This window comes from Strigops habroptila, chromosome 3, assembly GCF_004027225.2.
Source record: "Strigops habroptila isolate Jane chromosome 3, bStrHab1.2.pri, whole genome shotgun sequence".
NCBI classification, from domain to species: Eukaryota; Metazoa; Chordata; class Aves; order Psittaciformes; family Psittacidae; genus Strigops; species Strigops habroptila.
The window spans coordinates 86114372-86126163 of NC_044279.2; the positions used below are offsets into that span (position 1 = coordinate 86114372).

Consider the following 11792-nt stretch of genomic DNA (forward strand, 5'->3'; position numbering starts at 1 on the left):
TGCGGGAAGATGGGGAAGTCCAATGTGTACCTCAAGGGGATTTAATTTTGGGGGAAAACAGCCAATGAACTCAATTGTATGCTGTTGCCTGCTCTATAACACTTTTATAGCCCACCAGCTAGATATCTTCAGGTCACCAGCAACTGACCCTGACTTCCCTCTGATCATCATCCCAACAAAGAATGAATTTTGACAAAACCAGACGAGCTCAGCAGTGACCACATGAGTTCGGCGGTGTCATCAGCAGGCAACAACCCAACACTACACACCGTCCCTCCTGCCCTGAAAGACTATTACAAGAGATGGAGCCTGACATCATGGGCTGGATGAATTCAGCAACTTTATAGGGATTGGTCCATGAACTAAGGAATGATATCTTAGGGTGTAGCTAAGCCCAATGGGCTGTTCTGTTATTATTTTAGGACAATAAGGTATCTACATTAAGCCCAAATTCAAATCTTGCCTTTCCCCTGCTCCCAGCTGTGTGATAGACACTATGGCAAAAACACTATGTGGAAGACTCCAGCACTGGTTTGGAGGCAGATTGCTTTTCTTTCAGGTAGTTGTAGAGTGTGGTAAAGTGCCCCCTGAGCCTTCTCTTCTCCAGACTTAACCTCCCCCCCAGGTCCCTCAGCCGTTCCTCATCAAACTTGTGCTCCAGGCCCTGCACCAGCTCCGTTGCCCTCCTCTGGACCTGCACCAGCACCTCGATGTCTGTCTTGTAGTGAGGGGCCCAGAATTGAATACAGGATTCAAGGTGCAGCCTCACCAGTGCCCAGTGCACGGGGACAATCACTGCCCTGGCCCTGCTGGCTACGCTGTTTCTGATACAGGCCAGGATGCTGTTGGCCTTCTTGGCTGCCTGGGCACAAGCTGCTCATGTTCAGCTCTGTCAGTCAGCACCCCCAGGTCCTTTTCTGCCAAGCAGCTTTCCAGCCACTCTTCCTCAAGCCTGGAGCATTGCATGAGGTTGTGGTGACCCAAATGCAGGACCCAGCTCTTTGCCTTGTTGAACCTCATACCGTTGGCCACAGCCCATCAATCCAGCCTGTTCAGATCCCTTTGCAGAGCCTCCTGCCCTCCAGCAGATCAACACTCCCACCCAACTTGGTGTCCTCTGCAAACTGACTGAGGGTGCCCTCAATCCCCTCACCCAGATCATTGATAGAGACATTAAACAGAACTGGGCCTAGAACTGAGCCCTGGGGAACACCATTTGTGACCAGCTGCCAACTGGACTGAACTCCATCCATCACCAGCCTTTGGGCTCAGCAGACACTTTGACTTGGTCTACAACTTTTATTTCAAGGAACAGAATTGTTTTGAGCATATTCACAAGAATAAATATAAAATTACTCTTCAGAGTAAGAAGACGAGTTTTTATAAAAATATATCTTTATCCCACAGAACCACTGAGGTGGGGTTCTCATGAGGAAATACTATTTAATAAAAAAATAAAACACTGAAAATAAAATGCTTGACCTATACTGATTGGATCACCAAGCAATTGAAATTTTTACAAAGATATAAATATTGTAAATATTGTTAATAAAAATAACATTTAAATAGATGAGAAGTCAATGAGTCCATCCAGATGAACAGAACACTGGGAAGCCACCGTTTCTTCTACACGGCACCAACTTCCTTGTATTCACCGGTGTTCGTTTGTCTCTTCTTGTTACGGTACCTGGAAGTAGAGAAGTGTGAGTTCTGGAAAGCCAGTTGTTCCAAAGGGCTTTTTGTGTGGTGAAGTGGGGTGGAAGGAAGAAAAAAGAGATGCCGCATGACCTCCTCATGTTTGTTTTAAACCCCTAGCAGCTAAGCTCTGTCTGTGCTCTCTTCCAGGTCTGAGATAACTTGCAGGCAGTCTCATTTCTCAACTCTTGACTGAAGATGTCCCATCTGCATTAAAGTCTTCCTGTTGGTACTAGCTTTGTCTTGGAGAAGTCCTGCTAGATCCTTGCCTGCAATAGGGCTGAGTATCCTAACCAACTTGGCCACTTTGTGTTTGAGATGATGTGCCACCAAGTCTTCATGTGGGGAAGAGGAATTGCAGTGGTCACCATCTAGCTGTCAGACGTGTGAAGCTGAGCTCTCCCTCTGGAGGTTGTTCTACCTTCTCAGCTCTCTCTGACAGCTGCTTACCATTAGTTTTTAGTCTGAAGAATGATCCCTGCTGCTTGTGGGTCTGTTAATGGGGAAGACTACTGTCCTCCCTGATAAAACCGATAAGGCATTGCTTGTGATATCACAGTCACCACAATAACACGACTGATAAAAATCACTGGCCCAGTTGTCCTCCAGTTCTTGATGACTGGGGAAATAGCATTACCAAGAAAAGGAACTAGAATTTCCCTATTCCCTGTCTGCTCTCTCCTTTACCTCAACACACCTTCCAAGACAGACATGAACTAACCTATACAGTTCTCTATCAGGGTCAGAAGGCATCTGAGGGTACTGCTGCCTAGCCTGAAGTGTGGGTTATGCTACGCAGTCAGCATACTTTACTAAGTGCAGGCTAGCAGGTCTGTCTATCAAACTATCTCCATTCAGTCAAGTGAACATAGGTACCCTGCTCTATCTGGAGGTACTCAGGGGACATCTTGCTGCAAATACAGGGGACTCGCCTTCCTGAGCCACAAAGGATGGCTTGCTTACCTTCTGCAGATGTAGTAGCTTGCAATGGAGATGGCGATGAGGAAAAGCAGAACTACGATAACCGTCAGTGCCATGTACTCCTTACTGAGGGGTTGTCTGACCAATTCTGAATGCACACACCGGACACCGGAGAAGCCCACATCACACCTGAGGATGAGAGATGCATAATTAGAGACATAGCCATGGGGTTATGCAGTCCACAAAGCATGCTATACTGCTAGCCTGCTGTTTCCTCAGGAACAAGCAATTGGAACTAATGTACTGCAAGCCCACATCCCATTTCTGGTCCTAGAAATGGTTGCAAACTCATCAAATAAATGAGGAATACCCTTAAAAATACCTAGGGGATCTTTTTTTGCAGGCTGAATCCAAAGAGAAATCTCGTTGCTTTGCCTGAGATCTGGATCTCACACTACTGTAAATACAGATGACGGGGAAGCGCATCAGGATGAGTGTCCCAAGTTCAAGTTGGGTTGGTGATTAATTTCAGGTGCCTAAGACTGTCACCCAGGTTTCACTGGAGCCAGCACACATGCTTAACACTTGCTTAAATGCAGCTGAGGTGTTTTATAGGTATATTGCTCCTCTTTAATGTCTTGTAAGCATTTGAATACTTTGCTAGATGGGTGTTCCAGCTAAGTGCCAAGAGCAGTGAGATGAAAGGCCCCATGCTGTTCACCTCCAAGCCCACCTCAGGGAGGTCTGCAGGACACATCACGCCCTCTCCATACCTGCAGTAGTGTTCATTCAAGTCCACTATGTACACGCACTGCCCGTGGAAGCAGTAGTCCTTCATTTCAGGCTTGCATCTAGTTATCCCAACTTGAGCCACACGGGGACTGTTCTCTGTCTGGACTGCAAGGAGATTTTGTTAGCATCCCATGAGCCTTATTTCCGCTTCCTATTTCCCAAACAATGTACAAGCTTCACAAGTACAACTAATAGTCTCACTACCAGGAGACCTACAAAGCAGCAGGAGGTGACCCTTCTGAGAGGGAGAGGATTTTCCCAGGCCATAGCTATATTGACTTTTGGGAGTTCCACATAAGCTATTTCTGCTTTCACAGCAGAGTTCTCACTTCAGACAGAGCTCTTCAGCTAAAGAAGCAATATTAAAGGAAGTGCAGGCTAAAACCCAGCTCTTGTTCAACACCACTGAACACTCTGCAGAATGTTGGCTACGTTGCTCAACAGAAGAATGATTTCCAAGAGCACCTCAGTGAGACCACCAGGAAAAAAAGATGGGAACCCAAGACTTGTTCATTACAGAGAGAGCTGTACAGTACACTTACTTAGTGCTGTTGTGCAGTTCTCCATTTCACCAGGCCCGCATAATGGGATCACTGTTGTGCCCAGGACTGCTTGCAATAGGTAGCCTGCAAGAGAATAAAAAGAAGAGTCAAAACTAGGTGCTTTTCAAGTGTAGTTAAGTATTTCAGCTGGTGTATTCATCAAGTTAATACAAGAACAACAGAAACTTTTATGTTAGGAAAATCCCAATGTTGTAAGCTGAAAAAATAAGGTCTGAGATCTGCTGCCTGTATCATATAAGGCAGCCCAAAGAAACATCTCTGAAATACAAACTTTAAGGTAGAACAGAGATCAAACAGAAACGTAGTGCCTGTGACCACCTCTCACCCACACTCGGGGTGAAACTGGGCAGAAACAGGCTTGGAGAGATTACACAGGAGAGGCAGAAATTAAGCCAACACTGATTATGTTCGGTTTCTGACTGGTCTGGCATGACACCTGCACAAGGGACCCAGCCAGGGTTCTGCAATTAGGCATGACAATCCAGCATTCATGGCAGGAGGGGTTCTTTTGGTGATCCAAATCATGATGTCCCTGAGTCACAGCAGTGCACGGGCAGAGCATTTCCTAGGACTCAGCAAGCCTGTGCAGCTGGTGACGCAGCGCAGCAGGTCAGTGCTGAGCCAGGCTCAGTGACCCCCAACTTCACAGAGCACACCCGGCCCGAGGAAGGCTTAATACCAAAGCTGCTCTTCAGCAGCAAAGAGCTTCCTCAGCCCTCGAGGTGGTGTAGCAGCCTGAAAGGTTGGACAGTTCCTGCACTGACCCCTGCTCCTGCACAGGACTTTGTCAATTAAAAGCCCACTTGCCAAGACCCTCTTCATCTGGTCACTGGGTTGGAGAGCTACTGGCCACTTCAGGGCTCCTGAGCGCATGTTCCTCATCTCAGCAGAACCCCAGGAGAAAAAGGGTACATTTCTGTCCTCCCTTCACCATCCACACTGAAGCAAACTCCAGCTCAGTAGGTTTGATGTGGCTACCAGACATAATGGAAGGCTCCATAGTGGAGTCTGTGGCTTCATTTCCTCAGGGAGCAAGGACCCTCCTTCCCTTCTCCCAGAGATTCAGCTTCTAAAGCATCTGGACATCTTTGGGGCCATAGAGCACTGCACGGGCAGAGCTTTCAGGTATTCTCCTAGTTAAATGAACATTTCCAAATAGGATCTGAAGGCCAACACAAGTGCTCATAGCCTCACAGCCGGCCCCCGAGGAGCAGCCAGTGTTTGTCCCAGCGGGCCATGAAATGCAGCTGGCTAATACTTGCTATTGTGGTCACAAACTAACCTGCTGGTGAACTGCTTAGTCATCAGCACCATGCCACACAAGTCTGTAATTTGTGTCTTAGGGCTGTTTGCCTCTATTAACTTGTCAGGTCATGCATGTCTAATGGAGGGAGTGTGCCTTCATAATTTCTTGATCACTCTAATTCAAGTCCAGTTATTAGAAAGTTTCATTACATCTCAGAGTTAAATCTAGGAGTGATTTATGGATTTCCTGCAGCTCCTCTGTTTCTGGGTGATTAGGTTTCCTGCAAGCTTTATTCCAGTTAAAATAGGTCTAGTGGAAGGTGTCCCTGCCCAAGGCAGGGTGGGTGGAACTGGATGATCTTTAAGGTCCCTGCCAACCCAAACTATTCTGTGATCTATGATTCTAGATACAAGAACAGCAGGAATATCCATCCTGGAAGGACAAGGCGGGTTGTGTGTTTGTGTTGCTTTAAAAACACCGCTCCATTTCTTTACCTCCCTCTGCGCTGCATTCCTTGCAAAGCTAATAAACCAAGCTTTAACAGAAAGAACAAAGACTAGGGCCACCAAAGGGAGAGCCACGGTAACACAGCAATGATGCCATCACCATGACTTGTACAGGAGTAAGCTGGAGCCATTTGTGCCTGCTAGCATGCGTCAGCAGCACCTGCCTTTCACTCCACAGGCAGGACCAGCAAGTTTACTTTCAGGGTGGGAATTTTTTATTATTGACAGCACTGCGCTCACTACAGATTTCATCAGGAGAAGCAATTGAACACTTCTGTAAGGCCATGGCAGAAATGTGAAGTGTTTGAAGGTTGAAGCCACCAGCTGACAGACAGGGGCAGTTCAGTTACTGCCAGAACAGCGGCTTTGAGCTTCGTTGAGGGACCCGTGTCCCAGATGATGGTGGGAAAAGGAGATTTACTGAGTCAGTCCTCCTTCCAAGGAACCAGAGGGACATTTCAGGAGTGCTCCACGGACTACGTTGCTGCCTTGGCAGGGAGCAGCTGTGGCACAGGACAGCTTTGTATCACTAAGGATACACCATGTGGTTGCAAAAAGGGATGCTAAAATCCTGAGAGTAGCCAGAGTTAGGGACTGAGGCTTCCTCCTGCTCCCCACATACTGCTGCTATTATCTCTGGGCTGTGGCAGGTTTTGGTCTGGGGGCCACATAACAGTAATGAGCATAAATCAAGGCAAAATATGCTAGAGGTACCTGGGATACTCATTTGTATTGTACTTAGTAAAATAGATGGATTAAGCCATCTGACAATCTCTTTTAGCCTACATATTTTTGTTCCAGTTTACATACTTACTTGATCTGAGCATAACCTGAGCAATTGCTTTTTAATCTCAAGCTTTTAGTTTGAGAGTTTCCAGAACCTGGTTTTTGCATTCGAGAAATTCAAACCTAGGCACATGAAAGAGATGGGTCAGCTCTTCCCTTGGCTCCAGGAGGAGACACTGCTTTCCAGCTAGAAAAAAGGCCAAAACTCAACACCTATGAGGGACATATTAAAAATAACCTCCTCCTCCAACATGGAACCACACATGGCTTGCCCCATTCCAGCCACAACTGCCAGCCTGCTCTGCCTGGCTGCAGCCACATAGCCGGAAGGGCTGGAGCAGGCATGGGTATGTGCTGACACCCAGCAGTATTTGTCGCATTGGGGCAAAGTTCCTCCTGCTCTGCAGTGTTACATTTTGCCCTTTCCCCCGTGCACATATTTCCCCTCTGACATCAATGGGAGGGGGATCCTGAGGGAGGATAAGGGATCCACACGCAGGAATGGCAAAGGAGAGCCTTTCCCAGGGTTATTGGGTGATGGATACCAAGCACAGCACCTGGGAGAGGTCATTATGTTCTTATACCTTCACTGGTCACTAAGCAAACACAGCATAGAAGATAGCAGTAATGAGATGGTGGATATTCACGTGTGCCTTGCAGGAATGCAAGTGCTATGCTGATGCTCCACTAGCATGCACATGCAATACTGCCTGGTACTGGGGTTGTTCCTGTCAGGTTGACACCAACAGCAGTGGCTGTTACTGGAACAGTAATAATGCTGCTGTTTGCTTGGCCTGCCAGGAAGGATGAAAGGAAAATGAGGGACAGAGGAGCAGCCTCTACCAGAGCTGATCAGCTCACCCAGTGAAAGCCAGCTGTTGTTTCCAGTCGCAGGATAACTGCTAAGGATGAAAGGTGCACATACAGGATACATGTAACTGAGAACTACTCTCTTTGCAAGACTTACACCCATTTTAAGGGGGAATTGTCAGGCTTCTGAGAGGTCAATCACCATTTGAGCTGGCTTTGCCTGTCATTGAGATCACTAGTTCATCTGAAGAAGACCCTATGATGCTGCTTCACATGTGACATCCCTGTGATCTCTCTGCCACAGCCGTAGCACCTACACTTTTCACATGGGTTGCAATGCCAAGTGCAGAGGTGCCCAGGTGACACGCACCTACAGGATCTCAGCTCATTTTAACTCTGGAGACAGGTCAAGGTGAGTCCTCCTTACCTCATTTTGGACACCCAGAGCACATCTGTCTAAGGTCTTCTTGGTGCAGAGTAGGCAGGAAACATGGAAGTTAGCCAGTCCTATTGGCTTTGTGAGCACTGCTACTAACACCATTTAACTCCAGAGCATTGCCTTCCATCTCTCTCTGCTGGTAACCTCCCTAGCTAGCCACAGCAGTTCACAGGCCATCTCAGACAAAGCAAGCACCTCTGGCAACAAAGGCCAGGTAGGTGGCTGTGTTTTAGATGAGGATCATAGAAACTTAGAGTTAGCCAGGAAAGCCTTGCAAACAGCCTGTTCTTATTCAAGATTTGGCTGTGCAACTACACCACTCACTCCCATCAAACACAGCATCTCTAAAGTACAGGTTATCCACACAGGCTGAGCTTTTTTTTCTTTTCCCTGGGAAAGGGGAAGTGGTCATTCAAGATAAGCACCTCAGACAAAGCACACCTCCTCATCTTTGCACTCTGGATAAGCCATTTGTTTGCTGCTTGATGTTTGGGTAGGATGTATGTGGTGCCTGGTTGCCTGACCATGCCCATCAAGGCACCATGCCCAACACTCCTCTTCTTTAGACAAGACGTACAAGATGTACAGGTTGTTCTTCTCACCATGTGAAAGGAGATGCTGTCAGCTCTTTCCACCCCTCATGCCCCTGCGGTCTATGGATATTTGGCCTATTGTCTAAATGCAGGACCAGATGTGATGGTTCTGAGAGAGATAGGCTCCAATCAACCACCCTTAGGACAAGCAGACAGGAGTGGTTATACATGTTTATGAGAAGTGGTGTCCAGGTTTCCCCATCTCACAGTTTATATCCATGACTTCAGAAGTGCCAACTCAAGTCATGGATGCCCAGGGCCAGGCCACAGCAGCTCTGAGGCAGCCCTGGAAACACCAGCCTGTTACCGGAAGACTATCACTCTAAAATTACTACAGGCCCACATTATCATCTTCAACACGGTGCCAGGACTTAACCCTTAAGCAGAGATAATGAAGATAATTACATATGATGTGCACCCAGTCATCTCAGTACTGGTTCCACCTTTGTGGAGACCTGAACACCACTGACCTTACTCACATGCTACCCCTCTACCACTCCGCTTTCCACCACACATGGGAACAGAGGTCTCCATGCCACAGAAGCAGCAGTAATCCATTATTGCTTCCAGCCAGGCACATCAGCCACTGACATTTTCTACATCATTTTCCACATCCACTCAGTGGCCTTAAAGTTCAGCCCCCTTGCTGATGACCAGACAAATGTTACACAGGAAAACAGAAGGTCAGCAGCTGCTGAAACTGTCCAGTGAGTCTGGAGATCCGAGGATGGCCACTGAGCGGGCATTACAGTGACTGCAAGGAGACCAGTGCCAAGGCTGCTGCAGTAACTCATGGAAAAGGCAGGGCCTGGGCTTGGCTCCATCACCACCACATCAATGTGTGGCTCCTCAGGGGTGAGTGACAGCTCTCTCCTACCACGCCAAGCCCACGATAGCCAGGATACCATGCTGACAATGACTGTCACTTCAGTCAGGCTTCAGCCGTTCAGCTTCATCTTAAAGCCTGGTGTAACACCAGCTACAGGCTTCCCAGCTTCTGCCAGTGGCACCGAGTTCTGCTTACACTAGTGACCTGGGAGGGGAAGGCAGTAAAATGCTCATACCACTCGTTATGATGCCATCTAGCTATGACTAATCTAGCCCTTACTATTGGATTTTGTGCCTGCCCCGGAAATAAATAAATCCATATACAGACCCATGAAGACATACTAGTTCCTTCCAAGTGCCAGTTTTGTGCAAAGCATGGCTGAGTCACTGACTACAAAACGTTCAGCCCGCTGTCCTGGCAAGTGAGATGCTGTGCAGTAGCTGATCCAAAAGCTATTATAGAAGTACCTGGCCAAGATGAAAGACACAAACTCATGCTGCTAAGGGAACATCTGCCCCAAAAGAGAAGTCTTGGGAACTGAGGTTCTCCACTGTCTGCAACCCTGAGCCCGGCATCATGAGTGTGAGAAGATGCTTTGTCATTAAAGCAGTGTGTGAGTATGCCAGGTCTGGGTCCCGCCTCAAACGTTTGCTGTCACGCAGCTCAAGTCACCCCATGTGGTCAGCTTTCAGCACTCTCTGCCAGTACCCAGTCACAGTGTGGGGCAAAGATCAGCTCTTGTTTCACAGCACACCCAGGCTCCAGGGCTCTCGATGCTCTAAGGATACACATGTTCACTTTGGACTTTGAGGTAGGTTATGTCATGCAATAGAGTAACACACTGACAGTGAAGAGGTGGAGAAGCGTGAAGCAGAGGGAGGCCACAACCTGTTTTGTTACCATAAGGAAGTCCCTGCTGCCATGGGGATTCACCAGCTGAACTCACCCAGAGCGTGGCCGGGGTGAAGGCAGTAGGACCAGACTACGAACAGGACAGGACAAGGTGAAAGAAAACAGACAGCATTGCCTTGAGCACACTGCACTGCGAGCAGGGCTGGGGAAAAGGGGAGTGAACATTCACCTTCACTCCATCACTTGGGCATCGCACAAGCACCAAAATGTCCCATTAACAGCACACCATGGAGTAACACCTGTGCGCTCTGCTCCCCATCTCACACAACCACCCAGGTTCACCCATCCCTGCCCATGACTTCATCTCGAAGGAAAAACACACCACCTTCACCTGAAGGCAAACTGAGCTTTATGTTTTGCCAGAGGTTTTCCAGCAGTTGGAACACCCCAGCCCTGCGACTCAGCGCCTGATGCCCTCCCAGTCCCTGCCCCTCAGTGCAGCTTCCCACAACGCCGGGCGGCACTCACCGAGGAAGAGCAGCAGGCTGCGGACCCGCAGGCAACCGGCGTCCATCGCCGTCGCGTCCCGGGGGGACAAGAGAAGGAAGAAGCAAGGGAGGAAAAGGACGCAGCCGGTTGCAGCTGAGCGGCAGGAGCCGTGTGGGTGCCAGCCGCGCCGCGCCGGACCTTTATGGCCCAGCGTGAGAGGCGGGGCCCGGCCCCGGTGATGAAACTCCGACTCGGCTAGGGGCAGGTGCCCGGCCTCCCCGCTTCCTGCCCCGCCGCCCCCAGCCGGGCCGGGCCGGGCCGGGCCGGGCCGGGCCGGGCCGGGCCGAGCCGAGCCGAGCCGAGCCACCCCCGGCCGGCAGGAGGTGCACCCCGTGGAGAGGGCAGGGGAAGCACACGCCTGCCTGACCCCTCTGGCCCTTGCTTGCTGGCCATGCACGTTTGATTTCTTTCTTTTAGCAAGTGTTACTGCAAATTATACATGAGGTTGTAAATTTACCCATGTCCTCTGAGCCACCTGGCCAAGGCGCTGATGCCCGGGACAGTGGATGCCCACAGCTGGATGCACAGCCTCAGCACTACTTGCCTTCAGTTCATCATAGAAACATAGAATGGTTTGGGTTGGAAAGGACCTTAAGATCATCTAGTTCCAACCCCCTGCCATGGGCAGGGACACCTCACACTAGACCATGTTGCCCAAGGCTCTGTCTAACCTGGCCTTGAACACTGCCAGGGATGGAGCACTCACCACTTCTTTGGGCAACCCGTGCCAGTGCCTCACCACCCTCACAGTAAAAAACTTCTTCCTTAGATCTAACCTGAACTTCCTCTGTTTCAGTTTAAACCCATCACCCCTTGTCCTATCACTACAGCCCCTGATGAAGAGTCCCTCTCTGGCATCAGGGCGATGTGTAACGGTGTGAGACTTTGCCAGTGCAGTGTGGACCTGGAGCCAACTGCTGCCTGGGTGGGCCACTGCACTGCCACACTGGCCACCATAAACCCAGGTTGGGAAACACCTCAGGGTGAGCAGCCAGCAACTTACTGCCTTCCCTCATCTTGCATCTCCTGACACTTCTGAAGTGACCCTCGGCACATACGAGCTGCTGCCAGGGTCACAGGTCTGTCAACACCTGGACCATCTATGATGGTCCTCAGGTCAGTGGGTGCTTAAGCTGCATTGCCCCTCCAGCCCGTGGCCTCGTCACAGCATGGGTAGCAACAGATCTTTAGTTACCTTGACAGTGGTTGAC

The 11792-nt window shown here is 49.3% G+C and overlaps 1 protein-coding gene across 1 annotated transcript; it reads right to left on the minus strand.

Annotated features, from left to right (window-relative positions):
• Nucleotides 1-1279: 1279 nt before the first annotated feature.
• On the minus strand, nt 1280-10742 carry EREG (epiregulin). Its single transcript, XM_030480164.1, has 5 exons — nt 10561-10742; nt 3951-4034; nt 3390-3513; nt 2659-2805; nt 1280-1687 (listed from the first exon to the last, which is right to left on the minus strand). The coding sequence occupies exons 1-5, from the start codon at nt 10604-10606 to the stop codon at nt 1627-1629; spliced, it is 462 nt and encodes a 153-aa protein (XP_030336024.1). The 5' UTR covers nt 10607-10742; the 3' UTR covers nt 1280-1626.
• Between the last annotated feature and the right edge of the window lie 1050 nt (nt 10743-11792).